General features: G+C 50.4%; 1 protein-coding gene across 20 annotated transcripts in view; it reads left to right on the top strand.

Moving 5' to 3' along the window:
• Window positions 1-26,158, top strand: part of HSPG2 (heparan sulfate proteoglycan 2) — a gene marked incomplete at its 3' end in the record, with an annotated part of 222,752 nt that overhangs the window by 112,822 nt on the left and 83,772 nt on the right. For 8 of the 20 annotated variants that reach the window (XM_077455956.1, XM_077455958.1, XM_077455973.1 and 5 more), the window contains 17 exon segments: window positions 6,835-6,944; window positions 7,032-7,090; window positions 7,726-7,886; window positions 8,754-8,792; window positions 10,931-11,059; window positions 11,828-11,947; window positions 15,248-15,367; window positions 16,279-16,554; window positions 17,686-17,805; window positions 19,560-19,691; window positions 19,772-19,916; window positions 19,999-20,150; window positions 20,456-20,602; window positions 23,143-23,300; window positions 23,392-23,571; window positions 23,732-23,928; window positions 24,511-24,658. In XM_077455956.1, the coding sequence (XP_077312082.1) occupies window positions 6,835-6,944; window positions 7,032-7,090; window positions 7,726-7,886; window positions 8,754-8,792; window positions 10,931-11,059; window positions 11,828-11,947; window positions 15,248-15,367; window positions 16,279-16,554; window positions 17,686-17,805; window positions 19,560-19,691; window positions 19,772-19,916; window positions 19,999-20,150; window positions 20,456-20,602; window positions 23,143-23,300; window positions 23,392-23,571; window positions 23,732-23,928; window positions 24,511-24,658 (2,393 nt within the window). 20 annotated transcript variants of the gene reach the window in all.

Below are 26,158 nucleotides of genomic sequence, written 5' to 3' on the forward strand. Positions count from 1 at the left end.
GGACCCCTCTGGACACCAGTTTTGCTCTCCACAGCCGACTGGTTGGAATCCGATTGGACGGTTGGGGAAGAAAGCTTAGCCAAGCATTTGCAGCCGGATCCTTCTTGTTGAGATCTTTCTTTAGCATTACATGAGTGAAGTAAACATCACCAGTTATGGTTCCAGAGTCTGAAGACATTCTAGTCAGGTACATGGAACATACGCTTTCCTTGTAATCAGCGGATCCCCAATATTTGCTATAAGTTCTAGTCTGCAGCCATGTTGCCCATAACATTGTTCAGTGCAGACTGCAGACACATGGAATATAAACAAAGCATTGTTTGCCCTACCCCAGAGCCTGTGATACCAGCTGTATAGGGAAATACAAGGCAGAGGTGATGGGTGTATTTGCAGAGTGGCTTGGTGTTCTGGGGTATATTGGCATATGAGCTAATGTGACTTCAATGTAGTCATCCTTTAAATAACCTCCATATCCATGTGCAGGGATATATTTATCTGGGGGGTAGTAATAGTTATATCTAGAGCAGGCTTCTCATTTCTGGAGATGTGGAGTCATTTTGTGTAGAATGGGTTTCTCCTCCAGGAAGGTCTTTCATTCATCCAGAATGTGCGTCTCCTCTGGAAAGCTGAAGTTCCTCCACATCTTGAATGTGTTCTTCTACTGAGACCGCCAGTCGTTTCTACATCCAAAATATCTTCCAGTCCTTGTGGTATTTCTTGGTTTCTGGGTCGGGTCTAGGGTGATTGGGGTGAGGTTGTCCTCTGGTCACACTGGTATCTGGCGTTCTTGGTCTCTGGGTCGGGTCTAGGGTGATTGGGGTGAGGTTGTCCTCTGGTCACACTGGTATCTGGCGTTCTTGGTCTCTGGGTCGGGTCTAGGGTGATTGGGGTGAGGTTGTCCTCTGGTCACACTGGTATCTGGCGTTCTTGGTCTCTGGGTCGGGTCTAGGGTGATTGGGGTGAGGTTGTCCTCTGGTCACACTGGTATCTGGCGTTCTTGCTCTCTGGGTCGGGTCTAGGGTGATTGGGGTGAGGTTGTCCTCTGGTCACACTGGTATCTGGCGTTCTTGGTCTCTGGGTCGGGTCTAGGGTGATTGGGGTGAGGTTGTCCTCTGGTCACACTGGTATCTGGCGTTCTTGGTCTCTGGGTCGGGTCTAGGGTGATTGGGGTGAGGTTGTCCTCTGGTCACACTGGTATCTGGCGTTCTTGGTCTCTGGGTCGGGTCTAGGGTGATTGGGGTGAGGTTGTCCTCTGGTCACACTGGTATCTGGCGTTCTTGGTCTCTGGGTCGGGTCTAGGGTGATTGGGGTGAGGTTGTCCTCTGGTCACACTGGTATCTGGCGTTCTTGCTCTCTGGGTCGGGTCTAGGGTGATTGGGGTGAGGTTGTCCTCTGGTCACACTGGTATCTGGCGTTCTTGGTCTCTGGGTCGGGTCTAGGGTGATTGGGGTGAGGTTGTCCTCTGGTCACACTGGTATCTGGCGTTCTTGGTCTCTGGGTCGGGTCTAGGGTGATTGGGGTGAGGTTGTCCTCTGGTCACACTGGTATCTGGCGTTCTTGGTCTCTGGGTCGGGTCTAGGGTGATTGGGGTGAGGTTGTCCTCTGGTCACACTGGTATCCGGCATCTGTTAGGGATATGCTGGTAGAAGGTCTGAGCTGCTCCAGCTGCGTCCAGCTGCGTGGGGTACATCCTGGCACAGATGCTGCATTCCCTGCGGATAGATGTGATTTCTGACAGCTGTTTCTAGAAATGATCATCCGCTGGTGAGGAGTGACAGGACACAATCCAGTATTCTCCTCCTGGGCCTCTGTACCATCAGGAGCACAGCATTCCATGGCTCTGCTTTTCATCCTCGCAGGGTTCGGTGGGAATAGTGGGTGTAGTTGGGCCTACATACAGATGGGAAAGGAGAGCAGATGTTTTGGGTGGGAAAGGAGAATCGCAATGTGCCGTCTCTGGGGGCTCCGATAAATAAGACATATACTCGTCTGTACAGAGGATTTGACTTGTGAGCAGCTGCAGCCATGACACCAGATCCCATACGTGGCTATAAATCCCAATCATACAAAATAACAGACTGGATGATTTACAGGGAATGATAATTAATGAGGGAAAGCACAGAAATATTCGGAGAATTGGTCCATCTGCCTTAGTGGGTCACTGAGGAAGGATTATTCATTCCCCGTCAGGCTCCAGAGCTGTGTTATACTATATGGCCAGACTTATGAGGACTCCCAACCATCACCTAGAATATGGTCATAGGTATGATGATACCAGTCCATCGCACCTACCAATAGGACTAGACGTAAGAGGACACCTGACCATCACCTCATATAAACCATATATATGAGGACACCTGACCATCACCTCATATAAACCATATATAAGAGGACACCTGACCATCACCTCATATAAACCATATATAAGAGGACACCTGACCATCACCTCATATAAACCATATATAAGAGGACACCTGACCATCACCTCATATAAACCATATATAAGAGGACACCTGACCATCACCTCATATAAACCATATATAAGAGGACACCTGACCATCACCTCATATAAACCATATATAAGAGGACACCTGACCATCACCTCATATAAACCATATGTATGAGGACACCTGACCATCACCTCGTATAAACCATATGTATGAGGACACCTGACCATCACCTCGTATAAACCATATATAAGAGGACACCTGACCACCACCTCGTATAAACCATATGTATGAGGACACCTGACCATCACCTCATATAAACCATATGTATGAGGACACCTGACCATCACCTCATATAAACCATATGTATGAGGACACCTGACCATCACCTCATATAAACCATATATAAGAGGAGACCTGACCATCACCTCGTATAAACCATATGTATGAGGACACCTGACCATCACCTCGTATAAACCATATGTATGAGGACACCTGACCATCACCTCGTATAAACCATATGTATGAGGACACCTGACCATCACCTCGTATAAACCATATGTATGAGGACACCTGACCATCACCTCGTATAAACCATATGGATGAGGACACCTGACCATCACCTCGTATAAACCATATGTATGAGGACACCTGACCATCACCTCGTATAAACCATATGTATGAGGACACCTGACCATCACCTCGTATAAACCATATGTATGAGGACACCTGACCATCACCTCGTATAAACCATATATATGAGGACACCTGACCATCACCTCGTATAAACCATATATATGAGGACACCTGACCATCACCTCGTATAAACCATATATATGAGGACACCTGACCATCACCTCGTATAAACCATATGTATGAGGACACCTGACCATCACCTCGTATAAACCATATATAAGAGGACACCTGACCATCACCTCGTATAAACCATATGTATGAGGACACCTGACCATCACCTCGTATAAACCATATGTATGAGGACACCTGACCATCACCTCATATAAACCATATATAAGAGGAGACCTGACCATCACCTCGTATAAACCATATGTATGAGGACACCTGACCATCACCTCGTATAAACCATATGTATGAGGACACCTGACCATCACCTCGTATAAACCATATATATGAGGACACCTGACCATCACCTCGTATAAACCATATGTATGAGGACACCTGACCATCACCTCGTATAAACCATATGTATGAGGACACCTAACCATCACCTCATATAAACCATATATAAGAGGAGACCTGACCATCACCTCGTATAAACCATATGTAAGAGGACACCTGACCATCACCTCATATAAACCATATATAAGAGGACACCTGACCATCACCTCGTATAAACCATATGTATGAGGACACCTGACCATCACCTCGTATAAACCATATGTATGAGGACACCTGACCATCACCTCGTATAAACCATATGTATGAGGACACCTGACCACCACCTCGTATAAACCATATGTATGAGGACACCTGACCACCACCTCGTATAAACCATATGTATGAGGACACCTGACCACCACCTCGTATAAACCATATGTATGAGGACACCTGACCATCACCTCGTATAAACCATATGTATGAGGACACCTGACCATCACCTCGTATAAACCATATGTATGAGGACACCTGACCACCACCTCGTATAAACCATATGTATGAGGACACCTGACCACCACCTCGTATAAACCATATGTATGAGGACACCTGACCACCACCTCGTATAAACCATATGTATGAGGACACCTGACCATCACCTCATATAAACCATATGTATGAGGACACCTGACCATCACCTCATATAAACCATATATAAGAGGAGACCTGACCATCACCTCGTATAAACCATATGTATGAGGACACCTGACCATCACCTCGTATAAACCATATGTATGAGGACACCTGACCATCACCTCATATAAACCATATGTATGAGGACACCTGACTGTCACACCTACCTATATGGCCAGACTTATGTGAACCCTGCTCCAAATTATGGAGTTCAGGTGTTTCCAGTGAAGGGTCCTGTTAATACATCAGCACACATAGTCATTTTCTCTTCCAACCTTGTGGTAACAGTTTGGTGAAGACCATTTTCTGTTCCACCATGACTGTCCCTCTGTGTAAAAAGCCAACTCCATAAAGACATGATGTGACCAGTTTGGTGTGGAGGAACCTCAATGCTATTGAACACTTTTGGGTTATTGTATAAGCAGAGAAAGAAACGCTCCTGCACAAAAGCGGACCACCAGACCGGCTATATAATAACACAGGCCTTGCTGCCCTCGAGGGTGGGGAACCCTAAAAGTAAAAAATAAGAAAAGAGAAGAAAGGGCGCACCAGCCTTGCGCATTATCCTTTGGATATATATTTATTAAAAACGTTAAAAAGAAGAAAACGACTCACATGCAGTTGTGTAAATTATTGCAATATGAATAGTCATCAAATAGCAGCATCTAGTCACAGATGAGCGGAACTCTCCAGAGGTCACAGAGGAACTCACAATAATCACTGCCAGCTGACGCGTTTCAAAGAGAACGTCCCTTCTTCCTCAGAGCTCAGCAGTCTGACTACACAACTGTTGTGAGTAGTTTTCTTCTTAATGTTTTTAATAAATATATATTCAAAGGATAATGCACAAGGCTGGTGTGCCCTTTCTTCTCTTTTCTTATTTTTCACCTTTGGGTTATCTGGGATCCCATGACCAACAGATCAGCACTACCAAAGACTTGAAGAGGGGAAGTTGCAATTACCTTACCTGAGACGTGTTGGCCATGTTTTATGTCATACGGCCACGGTAATAAGGTAATTATTGACCTCTGATTGCTAGAGTTTTTACACTCCTAAGTGTTGTAGGCCCATTAGCGGCTTGGTCTCCTAGCTCATTGGCTTCTTGGTCTCCTGGCTCGTTTGTTGCTTGGCTGCTTGGTGTCTGGTCCATTGGCTGCTTGGTCTCCTGGTCCGTTGGCTGCTTGGTCTCCTGGCCCATTGGTTGTTTGGCTCTGGGCCCCATTGAATGCTTAGCTGGCTGCTTAGCTCTGGGCCCCGTTGGCTGCTTGGTCTCCTGGCACACTAGCTGCTTGGCTCCGGGCCCATTGGCTTCTTGGTCTCCTGGCCCGTTTGTTGCTTGGCTGCTGGCCCGTTGGCTGCTTGGCTCTTGATCCATTGGCCACTTGGCACATGGCCTGTTGGTTGCTTGACTCCTGGATCATTGGCTCCTTAGCTCCTGGCCTGTTGGCTGCTTGGCTCCTGGCCTGTTGGCTGCTTGGCTCATGACCCATTGGCTGTTAGGCTCCTGAGTTTGTGTGACTCTGCTCTAAAGCCTCAGCAGGCCACATAAAGGTCACGTTTTTCATATCACTTCTGTGGGATAATTGTTGTGAAACCCACGTCATTGCAAGGTATCTGGTTCTTTGAATCTTAACTGTGAGCCTGGAGAAAGTTATTTGATGTCTCCTCCATAACACAGGCGCCATCCACACCTTTGTTACTTAGTGTGATGTTTATATAAACTGCATTGCAAGTCCCAGCATATCCTGCTCACCGATGCTCGTTCCTGACACGCGTTTCTATGCTGTGCGCTCCATGATCCTTCTCCCAGCTGCAGTTTTGGGGGACTTTCTCCTTGCTGACAGTGGGCTTTATTTTGGCCTCTACATTACACAGGCAATTATCATCATTATTATTATACAGGATTTATATAGCGCCAACAGTTTGCGCAGCACTTAACAAAGTGAAGGCAGACATTACAGTTACATTACAATTTAGTACAAGAGGAATCGGAGGACCCTGATCATTAGAGCTTACAATCAAAGGAGGAGGCAATGAGGGGTTCTAGATAAATTGGGGAATCTTCACAACACAAAATTGTTTCCGGTGTAACATACATGAAAATAATGTCACAGATTAGTACATATTGTTGCTAATTCTTTGGAAATCAATGTATGTTGCAGATTGCTGACTGATCTATAGGCGAGGTTTTCCATACCGTGTACATGGCGCCCTCCAGTGGTTGGACTGGGAGGTGACAGCTCAGGACTGATCACTGTGGGCTCTGGAGGGGCAGAGGAGAGTCAATGATGTTCTTAGTTACTTTGCAGTTTCTGTTAATGTTATTGTTTTGTCTGCTCTGGTCATTGTGTTTCCCTGGCACCGGTAACGGGTAACCCTGCCAGTTTCAGTGCCCGCCTGTGCTTACTGCATGGTTCCAGTCCAGACAGTTATGGAATGACCTGAGGTGCCCTTGTGTTGATGTCTTGCTTTTATTTCCAGGGACTATTGGCAAGGAACTGTTGGTATGTGCCTCGTTGTCCGTTATTCGGTTGGTAATGGATTTTCCTCCCTCTTCCAGTTTATTACAGAGCTCTAGTAAATTTCACCACGTCTATAGAATACACGTCAGACCTGGACAATGTCTCCTCCGACCAGTTTCGGGATCTGTCCGAAGCCGTCGTTGACACGGTGAGATGACGTCCATCTTCCCTCCCTGTTATTACCTTTTATAATGTCTCAATAATAGTCACTAAATGCCTATTTCTTCCATTTCAGCTGGAGTCTGAGTATTACAGAATCCCGGGAGAACAAATGGTTAATGTCGTATACGTCAAGTAAGTAAAGAGTGCACCTAGAGGAGCATTTCTCAGACCAATGGAGGACATGATGGAGTCTTCTGGCCCACAGTGGGCATACCTGTCCTCGCTCCACCCTTGTACTGTGACATCAGAGGCATGCCAGGTATGCGCCAAGGAGGGCAAGTGTCCTCTGATGTGGCACCAGATGCTGCAAGAGGGTTGTGTAGGGAAAGGCGATAGGCAGTAGTAGTGTTGGGGTTTACTCTTGCCATGTCTCTCTGGAGGGGGGGAACTGCCCAGCCTGGGATAGGTCACTCCATGGAGATATCTTCTATATTGTGGAAGTTGGGGTGTTGGGGTTTACTCTTGCCGTGTCTCTCTGGAGGGAGGAAGCATGCCCAGCCTGGGATAGGTCACTCCATGGATATATCTTCTACGTTCTGGTGGTTGGGGTGTTGGGGATTACTCTTGCCGTGTCTCTCTTGAGGGGGGGAACTGCCCAGCCTGGGATAGGTCACTCCATGGAGATATCTTCTACATTCTAGAGAGGGGTATTGGGGTTTACTCTCGCCATGTCTCTTACAATGTTTGCTTTTGCCATGTTGAGCTTTATGAGATGATGAGGAATTTGCCCAATGTCACCTCAGTCTCCCCCCCCCCCGTCTCTGCAGGTTGATTGATGGTGATGTGTTTGTGGAGCTGGATGTGGGATCAGAAGGTAACATCAATGATGGACAAATCCGCCAGGTGTTGTACTCCGTGATTGAGAGCGGCTCCATCGCCAGCTACATCACCTCCACCCGAGGGTTCCAATTCCGACGCCTTGGAGCTGGTGAGTCATCTGCAGATCATCGACCCATCATCTGCCATTTTCTTTCCAATGTGTATGGTCTGTCTGTCCTTCTATCTCACTGATGGTCTGTCTGTCCTTCTATCTCACTGATGGTCTGTCTGTCCTTCTATCTCACTGATGGTCTGTCTGTCCTTCTATCTCACTGATGGTCTGTCTGTCCTTCTATCTCACTGATGGTTTGTCTGTCCTTCTATCTCACTGATGGTCTGTCTGTCCTTCTATCTCACTGATGGTTTGTCTGTCCTTCTATCTCACTGATGGTCTGTCTGTCCTTCTATCTCACTGATGGTCTGTCTGTCCTTCTATCTCACTGATGGTCTGTCTGTCCTTCTATCTCACTGATGGTCTGTCTGTCCTTCTATCTCACTGATGGTTTGTCTGTCCTTCTATCTCACTGATGGTCTGTCTGTCCTTCTATCTCACTGATGGTCTGTCTGTCCTTCTATCTCACTGATGGTCTGTCTGTCCTTCTATCTCACTGATGGTCTGTCTGTCCTTCTATCTCACTGATGGTCTGTCTGTCCTTCTATCTCACTGATGGTCTGTCTGTCCTTCTATCTCACCGATGGTCTGTCTGTCCTTCTATCTCACTGATGGTCTGTCTGTCCTTCTATCTCACTGATGGTCTGTCTGTCCTTCTATCTCACTGATGGTCTGTCTGTCCTTCTATCTCACTGATGGTCTGTCTGTCCTTCTATCTCACTGATGGTCTGTCTGTCCTTCTATCTCACTGATGGTCTGTCCTTCTATCTCACTGATGGTCTGTCTGTCCTTCTATCTCACTGATGGTCTGTCTGTCCTTCTATCTCACTGATGGTCTGTCTGTCTTTCTCTCTGGTTGATCAGCACAAACTCCCCCACCTCCTGTTGGGTTTGAGCCTCCAGGTAAGTTGCTTGTGGCGTGCTGTGACCCCGGACTCTTCATGGTGGCATTGTGTGACCCATAGCTGTCCACCATTTTGAATCAGCTGCTTATGATGGGCCTGATGTTTATAGCGGCGGCTCTGTCATGGGACTCGCCATATCTCACTAATAAAGGATTTGCTGTGTTTATCATCAGACTAATCTTGTGGTTGTAATGAAGTTGCATTGAGGTCGGGTGGAGCTGATGATGGCCCATGCGCTCCTCGGGAGATAATCTCTTCTTATCTAATGCCAGTCACATATGACCTGTGCTTATATCTCAATGTGCCAATCCAGCAACGCTGGCCCTAAATTCAGCTTCTCCGTTTTACTCCACCCACCCTGATTGGTTATTCTGGATGACAATTGACAAAGTCCTGTGAACCATTTCCTTCATTCTCCTCCCAGACATCTGATGATTGTGGTGATATAGACCGTTCTTACTGTAGACACAATGATACATAAGGGACGTCGGGGTCATAACAAAACTAGCACTCATTTGTGTTGTTGAAATATGTTTTGGTTGGTTTTCTATGGTTTTCACCCAGAACACAGTGGTAATGTCATAGCTGGTCTGTTTCAGAGGATGATGGAACAGATCACCTCCCCATACCGGTGACCAGACCCTGCAGTGACCAGTGACTAGACCTTCCAATGACCAGACCCTCCTGTGATCAGGCTCAGACTTTCCACTGACCGGTGACCAGACCCTCCAGTGACCGGTGACCATACCCTCCACTGACCGGTGACCATACCCTACAGTGACCGGTGACCATACCCTCCAGTGACCGGTGACCATACCCTCCACTGACCGGTGACCATACCCTACAGTGACCGGTGACCATACCCTCCAGTGACCAGACTCTCTGATGATCAGTATCAGACTCTAATTCGAACGGTGACCAGACCTTCCAGTGACCAGACCTTCCAGTGACCAGACCCTCCAGTGACCAGACCCTCCAGTGACCAGACCCTCCAGTGACCAGACCCTCCAGTGACCAGACCCTCCAGTGATCAGACCCTCCAGTGACTAGACCCTCCAGTGACTAGACCCTCCGGTGACCAGACCCTCCAGTGATCAGACCCTCCAGTGACTAGACCCTCCGGTGACCAGACCCTCCAGTGACCAGACCCTCCAGTGACCAGACCCTCCAGTGACCAGACCCTCCAGTGATCAGACCCTCCAGTGACTAGACCCTCCAGTGACCAGACCCTCCGGTGGTCAGACCCTCCAGTGACCAGACCCTCCAGTGACTAGACCCTCCGGTGACCAGACCCTCCAGTGATCAGACCCTCCAGTGACTAGACCCTCCGGTGGTCAGACCCTCCAGTGACTAGACCCTCCAGTGACCAGACCCTCCAGTGATCAGACCCTCCAGTGATCAGACCCTCCAGTGACTAGACCCTCCGGTGGTCAGACCCTCCAGTGACTAGACCCTCCAGTGACTAGACCCTCCAGTGACTAGACCCTCCAGTGACCAGACCCTCCAGTGACTAGACCCTCCGGTGATCAGACCCTCCAGTGACTAGACCCTCCGGTGGTCAGACCCTCCAGTGACTAGACCCTCCAGTGATCAGACCCTCCAGTGACTAGACCCTCCGGTGGTCAGACCCTCCAGTGACTAGACCCTCCAGTGACTAGACCCTCCAGTGACTAGACCCTCCAGTGACTAGACCCTCCAGTGACCAGACCCTCCAGTGACCAGACCCTCCAGTGACTAGACCCTCCGGTGACCAGACCCTCCAGTGATCAGACCCTCCAGTGACTAGACCCTCCGGTGGTCAGACCCTCCAGTGACTAGACCCTCCAGTGACCAGATCCTCCAGTGACCAGACCCTCCGGTGACCAGACCCTCCGGTGACCAGACCCTCCGGTGACCAGACCCTCCTGTGACCAGATTCTCCAGTGACCAGTGTCAGCTTGTCTCTATGGCTGACTTACCAGCATGGCATGTGTCCTTGTATTAGTGATTGCTGCCTTTGTCGCAGTGCGATTTCCTCACCATGCTGTCAGACAAATGTCCTCCCCAATGGTGGATCCATTGCTCTTCCCCTGCCCTATGATCTGCATGATGTTTGCTGTATCTGTGCTAGATTGTAATATTAGTCTCTCTCTTCAGTAGTCACCCCTCCAGTGCGTACATGTACGGTGGATGAGTTCACCTGCACCAGCGGTGAGTGCGTCCCCTTGGAGTTCAGATGTGACCAGCGCCATGATTGCCGGGACATGTCCGATGAGGAAGGGTGTGGTGAGTACCGAGGGGGCGCAGGGTTTTGTGGCTTGGAGGCTAAATCATAAAAGATGTCCAGGGAGCAGAACCTGCATACTAACCAGGGCAATTACGGGTTGGGGCTTTATGTTGGGCAATAGACGCTTTGCATTCTGCTGCCCGATGTGAGGCGAGGACCTTGGACCTCCCAGAGAGGTCTGTGGAAAGGGACAAAGACCTGGGACCTCATAGAGGGGTCTGTGGATAGGGACAAGGACCTGGGACCTCATAGAGGGGTCTGTGGATAGGGACAAGGACCTGGGACCTCGTAGAGGGGTCTGTGGATAGGGACAAGGACCTGGGACCTCGTAGAGGGGGTCTGTGGATAGGGACAAGGACCTGGGACCTCGTAGAGGGGTCTGTGGATAGGGACAAGGACCTGGGACCACCCAGAGGGGTCTGCAAATAGGAACAAGGATCTGGGATCTCCCAGAGGGGTCTGTGAATGAGGACAATGACCTCAGGCCTCACAAATGGGTCTGTGGATGGGGACAAGGACCCGTGACCTCTCAGAGGGGTCTGTGAATAGGGACAAGGATCTGGGACCTCCCAGAAGGGGTCTGTGAATTAGGATAATGACCTGAGGTCTCTCAGAGGGATCTATGGATGGGGACAAGGACCTGAGGCCTCTCAGAAGGGTCTGTGGTTGGGGACAAGGACCTGGTCCCCTTTATGGGGCTGCCTACTGGATGTAATTTGGGGACAGACAAAGGGGACATACTAACCCGGCATTGCATGATCTTCCAGCTGAAAGCGTGGTCTGTGGTGCCACGGACTTTACATGTGGCAGCGGCGAGTGCATTCCTAGGATCTATTACTGTGACGGCCGATCCGACTGCCGGGACTCCTCCGATGAGATTCAGTGTGGTAAGAGACTGAAATGACCCCCCTATAATATATAAACTGTCCAAGATAAAGGGCAGCCAATCAGAGGTCAGCATTTCACTTCTCTAGGAATCCGGGACATTGATGCATGCGTTGGGGGGAGGGGTCACATTATTGTTAGTGTGCAGCCTTGGAGCCGTACTTGGGGCTGAGGAGAAATCCTCCAACACATTCTCATACCCTCCAGTGTCCCCTCCTCAGTGGAATCTACAGATTCAACCAAAACTTCCTGAAACCGTTGTCACCAGGACAGGAAGATAGAAGGAATCTCTCCAATGGTGCCCCCCCCCAAGGGTCTGTGAATGAGGACAATGACCTGAGGCCTCTCAGAGGGGTCTATGGATGGGGATAAGGACCTGGGACCTCATAGAATGGTCTGTGGTTGGGGACAAGGACCTGGGACCTCATAGAAGGGTCTGTGGTTGGGGACAAGGACCTGGGACCTCATAGAAGGGTCCGTGTTTGGGGACAAGGACCTGGGACCTCATAGAAGGGTCCGTGGTTGGGGACAAGGACCTGGGACCTCATAGAAGGGTCCGTGGTTGGGGACAAGGACCTGGGACCTCATAGAAGGGTCCGTGGTTGGGGACAAGGACCTGGGACCTCATAGAAGGGTCCGTGGTTGGGGACAAGGACCTGGGACCTCATAGAAGGGTCTGTGGTTGGGGACAAGGACCTGGGACCTCATAGAAGGGTCTGTGGTTCGGGACAAGGACCTGGGACCTCATAGAAGGGTCCGTGGCTGGGGACAAGGACCTGAGACCTCATAGAAGGGTCTGTGAATAAGGACAAGGACCTGAGGCCTCACAGATGGGTCTGTGGTTGGGGACAAGGACCTGGGACCTCATAGAAGGGTCTGTGAATGAGGACAAGGACCTGAGGCCTCACAGATGGGTCTGTGGTTGGGGACAAGGACCTGGGACCTCATAGAAGGGTCTGTGAATGAGGACAATGACCTGAGGCCTCTCAGAGGGATCTGTGGATAGGGACAAGGACCTGGGACCTCGTAGAAGGGTCTGTGGTTGGGCACAAGGACCTGAGGCCTCACAGAGGGGTCTGTGGTTGGGGACAAGGACCTGGGACCTCATAGAAGGGTCTGTGGTTGGGAACAAGGACCTGGGACCTCATAGAAGGGTCTGTGGTTGGGGACAAGGACCTGGGACCTCATAGAAGGGTCTGTGGTTGGGGACAAGGACCTGGGACCTCATAGAAGGGTCCGTGGATGGGGACAAGGACCTGGGACCTCATAGAAGGGTCTGTGGTTGGGGACAAGGACCTGGTACCTCATAGAAGGGTCTGTGGTTGGGGACAAGCACCTGGGACCTCATAGAAGGGTCCGTGGTTGGGGACAAGGACCTGGGACCTCATAGACGGGTCTGTGGCTGGGGACAAGGACCTGGGACCTCATAGAAGGGTTTGTGGTTGGGGACAAGGACCTGGGACCTCATAGAAGGGTCTGTGGTTGGGGACAAGGACCTGGGACCTCATAGAAGGGTTTGTGGTTGGGGACAAGGACCTGGGACCTCATAGAAGGGTCTGTGGTTGGGGACAAGGACCTGGGACCTCATAGAAGGGTCCGTCGTTGGGGACAAGGACCTGGGACCTCATAGAAGGGTCTGTGGTTGGGGACAAGGACCTGGGACCTCATAGAAGGGTCTGTGGTTGGGGACAAGGACCTGGGACCTCATAGAAGGGTCTGTGGTTCGGGACAAGGACCTGGGACCTCATAGAAGGGTCCGTGGCTGGGGACAAGGACCTGAGACCTCATAGAAGGGTCTGTGAATAAGGACAAGGACCTGAGGCCTCACAGATGGGTCTGTGGTTGGGGACAAGGACCTGGGACCTCATAGAAGGGTCTGTGAATGAGGACAAGGACCTGAGGCCTCACAGATGGGTCTGTGGTTGGGGACAAGGACCTGGGACCTCATAGAAGGGTCTGTGAATGAGGACAATGACCTGAGGCCTCTCAGAGGGGTCTGTGGATAGGGACAAGGACCTGGGACCTCGTAGAAGGGTCTGTGGTTGGGCACAAGGACCTGAGGCCTCACAGAGGGGTCTGTGGTTGGGGACAAGGACCTGGGACCTCATAGAAGGGTCTGTGGTTGGGAACAAGGACCTGGGACCTCATAGAAGGGTCTGTGGTTGGGGACAAGGACCTGGGACCTCATAGAAGGGTCTGTGGTTGGGGACAAGGACCTGGGACCTCATAGAAGGGTCCGTGGATGGGGACAAGGACCTGGGACCTCATAGAAGGGTCTGTGGTTGGGGACAAGGACCTGGTACCTCATAGAAGGGTCTGTGGTTGGGGACAAGGACCTGGGACCTCATAGAAGGGTCTGTGGTTGGGGACAAGGACCTGGGACCTCATAGAAGGGTCCGTGGTTGGGGACAAGGACCTGGGACCTCATAGACGGGTCTGTGGCTGGGGACAAGGACCTGGGACCTCATAGAAGGGTTTGTGGTTGGGGACAAGGACCTGGGACCTCATAGAAGGGTCTGTGGTTGGGGACAAGGACCTGGGACCTCATAGAAGGGTCTGTGGCTGGGGACAAGGACCTGGGACCTCATAGAAGGGTCTGTGGTTGGGGACAAGGACCTGGGACCTCATAGAAGGGTCTGTGGTTGGGGACAAGGACCTGGGACCTCATAGAAGGGTTTGTGGTTGGGGACAAGGACCTGGGACCTCATAGAAGCATCTGGGCTTGGGGACAAGGACCTGGGACCTCATAGACGGGTCTGTGGCTGGGGACAAGGACCTGGGACCTCATAGAAGGGTCTGTGGTTGGGGACAAGGACCTGGGACCTCATAGAAGGGTCTGTGGCTGGGGACAAGGACCTGGGACCTCACAGACGGGTCTGTGGTTGGGGGCAAGTACCTGGGACCTCATAGAAGGGTCTGTGGCTGGGGACAAGGACCTGGGACCTCATAGACGGGTCTGTGGCTGGGGACAAGGACCTGGGACCTCATAGAAGGGTCTGTGGTTGGGGACAAGGACCTGGGACCTCATAGAAGGGTCTGTGGTTGGGGACAAGGACCTGGGACCTCATAGAAGGATCTGTGGTTGGGGACAAGGACCTGGGACCTCATAGACGGGTCTGTGGTTGGGGACAAGGACCTGGGACCTCATAGAAGGATCTGTGGTTGGGGACAAGGACCTGGGACCTCATAGAAGGGTCTCTGGCTGGGGACAAGGACCTGGGACCTCATAGAAGGGTCTGTTGTTGGGTAATTTGGGGACAGACAAAGGGGACATACTAACCCAGCATTGCATGATCTTCCAGCTGAAAGCACGGTCTGCGGTGCCACGGACTTTACATGTGGCAGCGGCGAGTGCATTCCTAGGATCTATTACTGCGACGGCCGATCTGACTGCCGGGACTCCTCCGATGAGATTCAGTGTGGTAAGAGACTGAAATGACCCCCCCTATAATATATAAACTGTCCAAGATATAGGGCAGCCAATCAGAGGTCAGCATTTCACTTCTCTAGGAATCCGGGACATTGATGCATGCGTTGGGGGGAGGGGTCACATTATTGTTAGTGTGCAGCCTTGGAGCCGTACCGGGGCTGAGGAGAAATCCTCCAACACCTTCTCATACCCTTCAGTGTCCCCTCCTCAGTGGATTCTACAGATTCAACCAAAACCTCCTGAAACCGTTGTCACCAGGACAGGAAGATAGAAGGAATCTCTACATTGGTGCCCCCCGAATCGCGGTGAAAACCCCGGCGGAGGGCTTAATCCTTCAACACTCCATCCAAAGCTAAGAAAAACGATCGGGCTGGGATTACACTTCATAGAAAATCTCTCAAGCACTCCCACAGACATCATGAACACTCATCACACAATCAGAATTTGTCTACTATGTTTATTTCCTGTAATTGCAGCTCCATCTAGTGGCCATAATGTGGTATTTTCCTGATTGAGGTATTTCATGGTAATACAGCATTATGGCCACTAGATGGAGCCGGTGATCATAGGAAATAAACATATTAGGTACAATAATATGTCTGTATAATGCTGGGGACATTCGCAGAGCGATTATTCTATCACTTTAGCCCTAGGAAGATTCGAGTTTCTGGGCTTTCTAATTTGTTCTTTGTATTTGGCGTATTTGTCGTTAGTTTTTCCAGGTTTTTGCTCTCCGCATCCCCCGACTCCCCCCCCCCCCCTCCCCGACCTGTGAGAACACCATCTGCAGGAAACTGTTGTGTTTTTTTGTGGTCCCGTTGGGGTCCGGGTTGAACGGAGGCGCGCCGTCTGGTCCGCCATGTTTGTTTTCTGATCATTCTCACATTTTCTTTCTTTGTACAGAACCCGAAGTGTCAATCAAAAGCACCCCGTCGGTCATCACCACCAAGCCGATATACACCCCCCGCCCCACCACCACCCCTCCCCCGCCCGTGTACACAAGGCCGGTGGTGGTGGCCACCACGCCTTTCAATCGTACAACCCCCAAGCCCCCCATTGATGAGCCACGCCCGTGTCGGAGGGAAGAAGCGCGGTGCCCCAACGGGCAGTGTATCCCCCGAGAATATCTGTGCGATGGAGAGCGTGACTGCAGAGACGGCAGCGATGAACTGAACTGCGGTGAGTGTTTCCTCCTCTCTGGATTGGACATTTCTCTTACTGGGGGGGGGGGGGGGCACAAAGGGGCCGGGGAGGACTTGGCATCGTACATTGGAGGTCTGACAGACACTATGGAGTGTATTTATACAAAGACATTGCAGAATGTTATTCATTCATAAAAATAAAAACAAGAGTGGTTAGGGAAAATACCACATTATAGCCACCAGATGGAGCTGAGGGTCATAGGAAATAAATACTAGTTTGTTCTAAACCTCAGCTCCATCTAGTGGTCATACTGCGGTACTTTACCAAACCAATCAATTTTTTTTTATGAATGAATAACATTCAACCTGTGGAGGAAATAGCCTGAGAATATTTGATTTTGCTGAGTTTGCAGATAATGAATATTCTTAGTTAGTTTCGCACACTTAGCAATTTTTTATTATAAATAAACCCCTAAGACATTCATGTATATAAATTCTATTGAGAGCGCCAAACCAAAGATCCAGGAGTCCAAAATCATTTATTATTGGTGTGTGAATGAGAAGAAAACATGAAGCAGCCAACTACATAGAGGGTTCTTTACTGTAAGAGCGGCAATGATGTGGAATTCCCTTCCACAGGCGGTGGTCTCAGCGGGTGGGGGGGGAAGGCATCAATGGTTTCAATAAACTATTAGATAATCACCTGAACGACCACAATATACAGAGATATACAATGTAACACTGACATATAATCACACAACATACATGATATACAATGTAACACTGACATGTAATCACACAACATACATGATATACAATGTAATACTGACATATAATCACACAACATACATGATATACAATGTAATACTGACATATAATCACACAACATACGTGATATACAATGTAATACTGACATATAATCACACACATGGGTTGGACTTCATGTGTCTTTTTTCAGCCTCACCTTCTATGTAATACTATGTAACGCGTTTCGGGGCTCCATGTCTCCCCCTTCTTCAGGGTCCCGGGATTATAAGTAGTGAGGAGTCACCGCAATGACTTTGTCTTGTCGTGTAGATATTAGGAAATGATGCATTCTACTAGCATGGCGCTCACTGATTCCGTAGCGGTGTACATCCTCTAACCCCACCTCATCTAATTCCCCCAGGTACCCCCTCCCCCTGCGAGCCCAATGAGTTCAAGTGTAAGAACGGGCGCTGCGCCCTCAAGCTCTGGCGGTGTGATGGTGACGATGACTGCGGCGACAATTCTGATGAGATCAATTGCCGTAAGTCCCCTCTTCTCCTTCTTAACTGATGGGGTCCCCTGTAGACCCCCTTCTCTGCTCTATGTACCCCCTTCTCTGCATATACACCCCATTCTCTGCCCTGTGCACCCTCTTCTCTGCCCAGGGCACCCCTTTTCTCGTCTGTGTGCCACATCTTTTAGTCTGTGCACCCTTCTCTGTCCTGTGCACTCCCTACTCTGCCCCGAGCACTCCCTTCTCTGTACCGTGCACCCCTTCTCTGTCATGTGCATGCCCTTCTGTACTCCATACACCCCCTTCTTTGCTTTGTGCACCCCCCTGTCTGTCCTGTGCACCCCCTTGTCTGTCCTGTGCACCCCCTTGTCTGTCCTGTGCACCCCCTTCTCTGTCCTAAGCACTCCCTTCTCTGTCCTGTGCACCCCGTTCTCTGTCTTGTGCACCCCCTTCTGTCTTTTGCACCCCCTTCTGCCCCGAGCACTCCCTTCTCTGTCCCGTGCACCCCTTCTCTGTCATGTGCATGCCCTTCTGTACTCCCTACACCCCCTTCTTTGCATTGTGCACCCCCTTGTCTGTCCTGTGCACCCTCTTCTCTGTCCTGTGCACCCCCTTCTCTGTCCTGAGCACTCCCTTCTCTGTCCTGTGCACCCCGTTCTCTGTCTTGTGCACCCCCTTCTGTCTTTTGCACCCCCTTCTGCCCCGAGCACTCCCTTCTCTGTACCGTGCACCCCTTCTCTGTCATGTGCATGCCCTTCTGTACTCCATACACCCCCTTCTTTGCTTTGTGCACCCCCCTGTCTGTCCTGTGCACCCCCTTGTCTGTCCTGTGCACCCCCTTGTCTGTCCTGTGCACCCCCTTCTCTGTCCTAAGCACTCCCTTCTCTGTCCTGTGCACCCCGTTCTCTGTCTTGTGCACCCCCTTCTGTCTTTTGCACCCCCTTCTGCCCCGAGCACTCCCTTCTCTGTCCCGTGCACCCCTTCTCTGTCATGTGCATGCCCTTCTGTACTCCCTACACCCCCTTCTTTGCATTGTGCACCCCCTTGTCTGTCCTGTGCACCCTCTTCTCTGTCCTGTGCACCCCCTTCTCTGTCCTGAGCACTCCCTTCTCTGTCCTGTGCACCCCGTTCTCTGTCTTGTGCACCCCCTTCTGTCTTTTGCACCCCCTTCTGCCCCGAGCACTCCCTTCTCTGTCCCGTGCACCCCTTCTCTGTCATGTGCATGCCCTTCTGTACTCCATACACCCCCTTCTTTGCATTGTGCACCCCCTTGTCTGTCCTGTGCACCCTCTTCTCTGTCCTGTGCACCCCCTTCTCTGTCCTGAGCACTCCCTTCTCTGTCTTGTGCACCCCGTTCTCTGTCTTGTGCACCCCCTTCTGTCTTTTGCACCCCCTTCTGCCCCGAGCACTCCCTTCTCTGTCCCGTGCACCCCTTCTCTGTCATGTGCATGCCCTTCTGTACTCCATACACCCCCTTCTTTGCATTGTGCACCCCCCTGTCTGTCCTGTGCACCCTCTTCTCTGTCCTGTGCACCCCCTTCTCTGTCCTGAGCACTCCCTTTTCTGTCCTGAGCACTCCCTTTTCTGTCCTGTGCACCCCGTTCTCTGTCTTGTGCACCCCCTTCTGTCTTGTGCACCCCCTTCTGTCCTGTGCACTCCCTTCTCTGTCCTGTGCACTTCTCTGTCCCATACACCCCCTTCTCTGTCCCATACACCCCCTTCCCTGCCCCGTGCACCCCCTTCTCTATGTATTACTGAGCGTGTCACCGTGTTCCTTGCAGCCACTAAGGGGCCGAGTGACATGTGCGCCCCGGAGCAGTTTATCTGCGTCCAATCCCGGAACTGTATCCCAGCAAGTTACCAGTGTGATGAGGAGGCCGACTGTCCCGACCGGTCCGATGAAGTCGGCTGCAGTAAGTGTATTTGGGATTCGTAGTCAATTAACCACAAATCGTCTTTCATATTCTCCGATTTGTAATTGTGCTTGTGTCAGGTCCCCCCCAGGTGATCACCCCTCCTGAGGAAAGTATTGTTGCCTCCCGAGGGGACACGGTGCGATTTACCTGCGTCGCTATCGGTATCCCGACTCCCATCATCACCTGGAGACTGAACTGGGGCCACATTCCCACCAGCAGCAGGTACGACCTTCACCGCGAGAAGAAGATTTCATGGTTGTTGTGTGATGTCAACGCGTTTCACCTTCCATTTCTCCCCCCGCAGAGTAACGATGAGCAGCGAGAACGGACACGGGACGCTCATCATTCGGGATGTGAAGGAGGCCGATCAGGGCGCATACACCTGTGAGGCCATCAACGCCAAGGGCATGGTGTTCGGTATTCCTGACGGCGTTCTGTCCCTGAAGCCCTCCAGAGGTAACGTTGGATCATCTATGGAGACAAAAACTATCAAATATTTGTGTCCGCAGTATCCAAATAAATCATTCACAAAGTCACCGACAAAATGGCGGCATGATCTGCGCCAGTGCAGCCGCTCTGACTGAATGTCCTGTGTGCAAAGGCCTGAGCAGGATAATTAAGAGGCGGAGCAAAGTCCATGTAATGGGTCCACATTTCTGTGTGGGTGGAGCTGAATGTAACAAAATGATACTTTTCATTGGATATTGATTACTATCTGCCGTGTATTGGATTGTGATCAGTGATCCATGTTTGATTTCCAGGTCCTTGCTCTGAGGGCTTCTTCCATGTGGAGACCAACTCTAGGTGCATCCCCTGCTTTTGTTTTGGTGTCACCAAGATGTGCCATCAGACAGGGCGCTACCGAAACCAGATCAGACTTCGCTTCGACGCTACCGATGACTTCAAAGGTAAAAGCCTTTTCATAATAATCCTTCCCCAAACATTTGGACTTCTTGTATACTGTTATCAATATCATCTTCATCATCATCTTCAATAGATCGTTCGAGAGAGATCCAGTTATGTCATATATCCATGAGCATACAGTGTGTAGATACATCTCAGGACATACATGGCTCATGGACCTCTCTGTCCTCCAACAGTCCGGGCTCAGTGTGTAGATACATCTCAGGGCATACATGGCTCATGGACCTCTCTGTCCTCCAACAGTCCGGGCTCAGTGTGTAGATACATCTCAGGACATACATGGCTCATGGACCTCTCTGTCCTCCAACAGTCAGGGCTCAGTGTGTAGATACATCTCAGGACATACATGGATTAGGGACCTCTCTGTCCTCCATCGGTCAGGGCTCAGTGTGTAGATACATCTCAGGACATACATGGCTCATGGACCTCTCTGTCCTCCATCGGTCAGGGCTCAGTGTGTAGATACATCTCAGGACATACATGGCTCATGGACCTCTCTGTCCTCCAACAGTCAGGGCTCAGTGTGTAGATACATCTCAGGACATACATGGCTCATGGACCTCTCTGACCTCCAACAGTCAGGGCTCAGTGTGTAGATACATCTCAGGAGATACATGGCTCATGGACCTCTCTGTCATCCAACAGTCAGGGGTCAGTGTGTAGATACATCTCAGGACATACATGGATTAAGGACCTCTCTGTCCTCCAACAGTCAGGGGTCAGTGTGTAGATACATCTCAGGACATACATGGATTAGGGACCTCTCTGTCCTCCATCGGTCAGGGCTCAGTGTGTAGATACATCTCAGGACATACATGGCTCATGGACCTCTCTGTCCTCCAACAGTCAGGGCTCAGTGTGTAGATACATCTCAGGACATACATGGCTCATGGACCTCTCTGTCCTCCAACAGTCAGGGCTCAGTGTGTAGATACATCTCAGGACATACATGGCTCATGGACCTCTCTGTCCTCCATCAGTCAGGGCTCAGTGTGTAGATACATCTCAGGACATACATGGCTCATGGACCTCTCTGTCCTCCATCGGTCAGGGCTCAGTGTGTAGATACATCTCAGGACATACATGGATTAAGGACCTCTCTGTCCTCCAACAGTCAGGGGTCAGTGTGTAGATACATCTCAGGACATACATGGATTAGGGACCTCTCTGTCCTCCATCGGTCAGGGCTCAGTGTGTAGATACATCTCAGGACATACATGGCTCATGGACCTCTCTGTCCTCCAACAGTCAGGGCTCAGTGTGTAGATACATCTCAGGACATACATGGCTCATGGACCTCTCTGTCCTCCATCAGTCAGGGCTCAGTGTGTAGATACATCTCAGGACATACATGGCTCATGGACCTCTCTGTCCTCCATCGGTCAGGGCTCAGTGTGTAGATACATCTCTGGACATACATGGCTCATGGACCTCTCTGTCCTCCAACAGTCAGGGCTCAGTGTGTAGATACATCTCAGGACATACCCAGCTCATGGACCTCTCTGTCCTCCAACAGTCAGGGCTCAGTGTGTAGATACATCTCAGGACATACATGGCTCATGGACCTCTCTGTCCTCCAACAGTCAGGGCTCAGTGTGTAGATACATCTCAGGACATACCCAGCTCATGGACCTCTCTGTCCTCCAACAGTCAGGGCTCAGTGTGTAGATACATCTCAGGACATACCCAGCTCATGGACCTCTCTGTCCTCCAACAGTCAGGGCTCAGTGTGTAGATACATCTCAGGACATACATGGCTCATGGACCTCTCTGTCCTCCATCAGTCAGGGGTCAGTGTGTAGATAAATCTCAGGACATACATGGCTCATGGACCTCTCTGTCCTCCATCAGTCCGGGCTCAGTGTGTAGATACATCTCAGGATATACATGGCTCATGGACCTCTCTGTCATCCATCAGTCAGGGCTCAGTGTGTAGATACATCTCAGGATATACATGGCTCATGGACCTCTCTGTCCTCCAACAGTCAGGGCTCAGTGTGTAGATACATCTCAGGACATACATGGCTCATGGACCTCCCTGTCCTCCATCAGTCAGGGGTCAGTGTGTAGATACATCTCAGGACATACATGGCTCATGGACCTCCCTGTCCTCCATCAGTCAGGGCTCAGTGTGTAGATACATCTCAGGACATACCCAGCTCATGGACCTCTCTGTCCTCCATCAGTCAGGGCTCAGTGTGTAGATACATCTCAGGACATACATGGATTAGGGACCTCTCTGTCCTCCATCAGTCAGGGGTCAGTGTGTAGATACATCTCAGGACATACATGGATTAGGGACCTCTCTGTCCTCCATCAGTCAGGGCTCAGTGTGTAGATACATCTCAGGACATACCCAGCTCATGGACCTCTCTGTCCTCCATCAGTCAGGGCTCAGTGTGTAGATACATCTCAGGACATACATGGATTAGGGACCTCTCTGTCCTCCATCAGTCAGGGCTCAGTGTGTAGATACATCTCTGGACATACATGGCTCATGGACCTCTCTGTCCCTCTGTTGTAGGTGTGAATGTGACCTCTCCACAGGGCTTCCCTCCCCTCTCATCTAATCAGCTCCAGATTGACACAACGGTTGAGGAGTTTCAGCTCGTTGATCTTTCTCGAAGGTTCCTGAGTCATGATTCTTACTGGACGCTCCCATTGCAGTTCCTGGGGAACAAGGTAATGTCTCATACCTCGGGTATCTATTTCAAAGCATTAGCTGATTTATTTATTTTTTGTTTGTTTAATGAGCTGCATCTTCTCTGATCAGGTGGACTCCTACGGAGGGGCCCTCAGCTATAAAGTACACTACGGTCTCACCAGAGGCCAGTCGGAGCCGGTGAGAAAGCCAGATGTCATTCTAGTTGGAAATGGACAGAGACTGATCTATCGAGTTCAGTCATTCACCCAGCCCACTGTTGTGAACCAGCGATCGGTCCAATTCACGGAGGTAAGAGTTCCCGCCATTGCGGCTCTTATGTATCAAACTCTAGAACCGAAATGGCACAGTTATATATTCATAAATCCAAAATGTCAGCTGTGAGCCATTGTGTGATGTCCTCTCAAGACTTTATTCAACATTGTCGACCCCTCTCTGTTGGCCCCGGCAGGAGAACTGGCAGCACGAGTCTGGAGCCGCTGTGACCCGGGAGGACCTGATGATGACCCTTCAGAATGTGGAAGCCATCATGATCCAAACCGTCTATGACAACAAGATGGCCAGTGTGGGCCTGGCAGACATCGCCATGGATACGACCAGCGTGGAGTATACCCAGCTGGGAGTGGCACTGGCTGTAGAAGAGTGCAGGTCCGTAAGATAAAATGGGTCCTTCTGACCTTTCCACCCTTGTTATTGATGTATGGGCTGTGCTTGTGGGATTTGTTCTTCATAGAGGGCTGCCAGTTATCTGCCATGCCATTCACATATGAACATTCCAATATACAAACATGATAACAGTCACGGTGTGGGGAACCGTGTTGTGTCCCGTAGGACTGTATGACATTCAGATCTGTACATGCAGTCCGGCCTGTCTGTGGCTTCTTGGGTGATGTATGATGGAGGTCAGTTGTGCTATCCATATATTAGTGAATTAGTACAGATCATCATCCAACTCATGGTCTGTGCCCCCAAGTCGGGGAGGAAAACTGGGGGTCATGATGATGAGACTCCTCCACCATACATCGTTATTACATGTGGAAGAACAGCACATCTCATATGCCCCGATATATTGACGACACATGGTGGAAGAGTTATTCCCATATGGTATTTATTCCCCAAATGAAGGACCATTACAGAGATGGTTGTTTGTTCCCACAAAATGAACACTGTCCATTGACTGTTGTTGTGATGTGTTGCTTCTGTTAGTGATCTGATAACCCCTCTTTTCAGGTGCCCTGTGGGATATTCCGGCCTCTCCTGCGAGTCTTGTTCTCCACAGTTTGAGCGCGTTCCTGGAGGACCTTTCCTGGGGACCTGCTCTGGATGTAACTGCAATGGTCATGCCAGATCCTGCGACTCTGAGAGTGGCTACTGCATAGTAAGTGACATATCGTCTTCGTAGGGGAAAAAATCCTGTACGTGTTATGACTCGCTCAACTTCCCGTACGTGTTACGGCTCGCACAACTTCCCATACGTGTTACGGCTCGCGCAACTTCCCATATGCATTACGGCTCTCACAACTTCCCATACGTGTTACGGCTCGCGCAACTTCCCATACGTGTTATGGCTCTCACGACTTCCCATACGTGTTACGGCTCTCACAACTTCCCATACGTGTTACGGCTCTCACAGCTTCCCGTACGTGTTACGGCTCTCGCGACTTCCCATACGTGTTACGGCTCTCGCGACTTCCCATACGTGTTACGGCTCTCACAACTTCCCGTACGCGTTACGGCTCTCGCAACTTCCCATACGTGTTACGGCTCGCGCAACTTCCCATACGTGTTACGGCTCTCACAACTTCCCATATGTGTTACGGCTCTCGCAACTTCCCGTACGTGTTACGGCTCGCGCAACTTCCCTACGTGTTACGGCTCTCACAACTTCCCGTACGTGTTACTACTCTCACAACTTCCCATATGTGTTACGGCTCTCGCAACTTCCCGTACGTGTTACGGCTCGCGCAACTTCCCGTACGTGTTATGGCTCTCACAACTTCCCATACGTGTTACGGCTCGCGCAACTTCCCGTACGTGTTATGGCTCTCACAACTTCCCGTACATGTTACGGCTCTCACAACTTCCCGTACGTGTTACGGCTCTCACAACTTCCCATACGTGTTACGGCTCTCGCAACTTCCCGTACGTGTTTTACGGCTCTCACAACTTCCCGTACGTGTTACGGCTCTCACAACTTCCCGTACGTGTTATGGCTCTCACAACTTCCCGTACATGTTACGGCTCTCACAACTTCCCGTACGTGTTACGGCTCTCACAACTTCCCATACGTGTTACGGCTCTCGCAACTTCCCGTACGTGTTTTACGGCTCTCACAACTTCCCGTACGTGTTACGGCTCTCACAACTTCCCGTACGTGTTACGGCTCTCACAACTTCCTGTACGTGTTACGGCTCTCACAACTTCCCATACGTGTTACGGCTCTCACACAGCTGTGATCTTCTGATTCAGGGTGTCATGACTTCAGGTTCTGCTCAATGTCTGCACTGACCTCAGTCTGGCGTTCTCACATTCTATGATATCGTATTTCCAGAATTTACTCTTGGAGGCTTTTGCTTTTGGTCATATTTACAGTATTTCCATTACTGCTTTGTGTATCTCAGAGTGCAGTAAATACAACTTGTACAAACAAACAGTTTTCAGGTTGAAATGGTTTCAAGATGGAACATTTTGTAGCACGGTTCAGTTTGGTCATTTGTAGTGCTGATCAGACTCTGTGAAATGTTTATTGGAAGCTCCATATTGGAATGTAGGTCATTGGGCCTTATTAAACAAAGTAACCCATAATAACCAATCAGGAATCACTTTGCTGGACTCGCCCAGTAGAAGAAGGATTCTGATTAGCCATTGAATGAGAGTA

Source organism: Lithobates pipiens, unplaced genomic scaffold (genome assembly GCF_037356315.1).
Source record: "Lithobates pipiens isolate NorthernLeopardFrog02 unplaced genomic scaffold, aLitPip1_a1.2 Scaffold_27, whole genome shotgun sequence".
Lineage (NCBI taxonomy): Eukaryota > Metazoa > Chordata > Amphibia > Anura > Ranidae > Lithobates > Lithobates pipiens.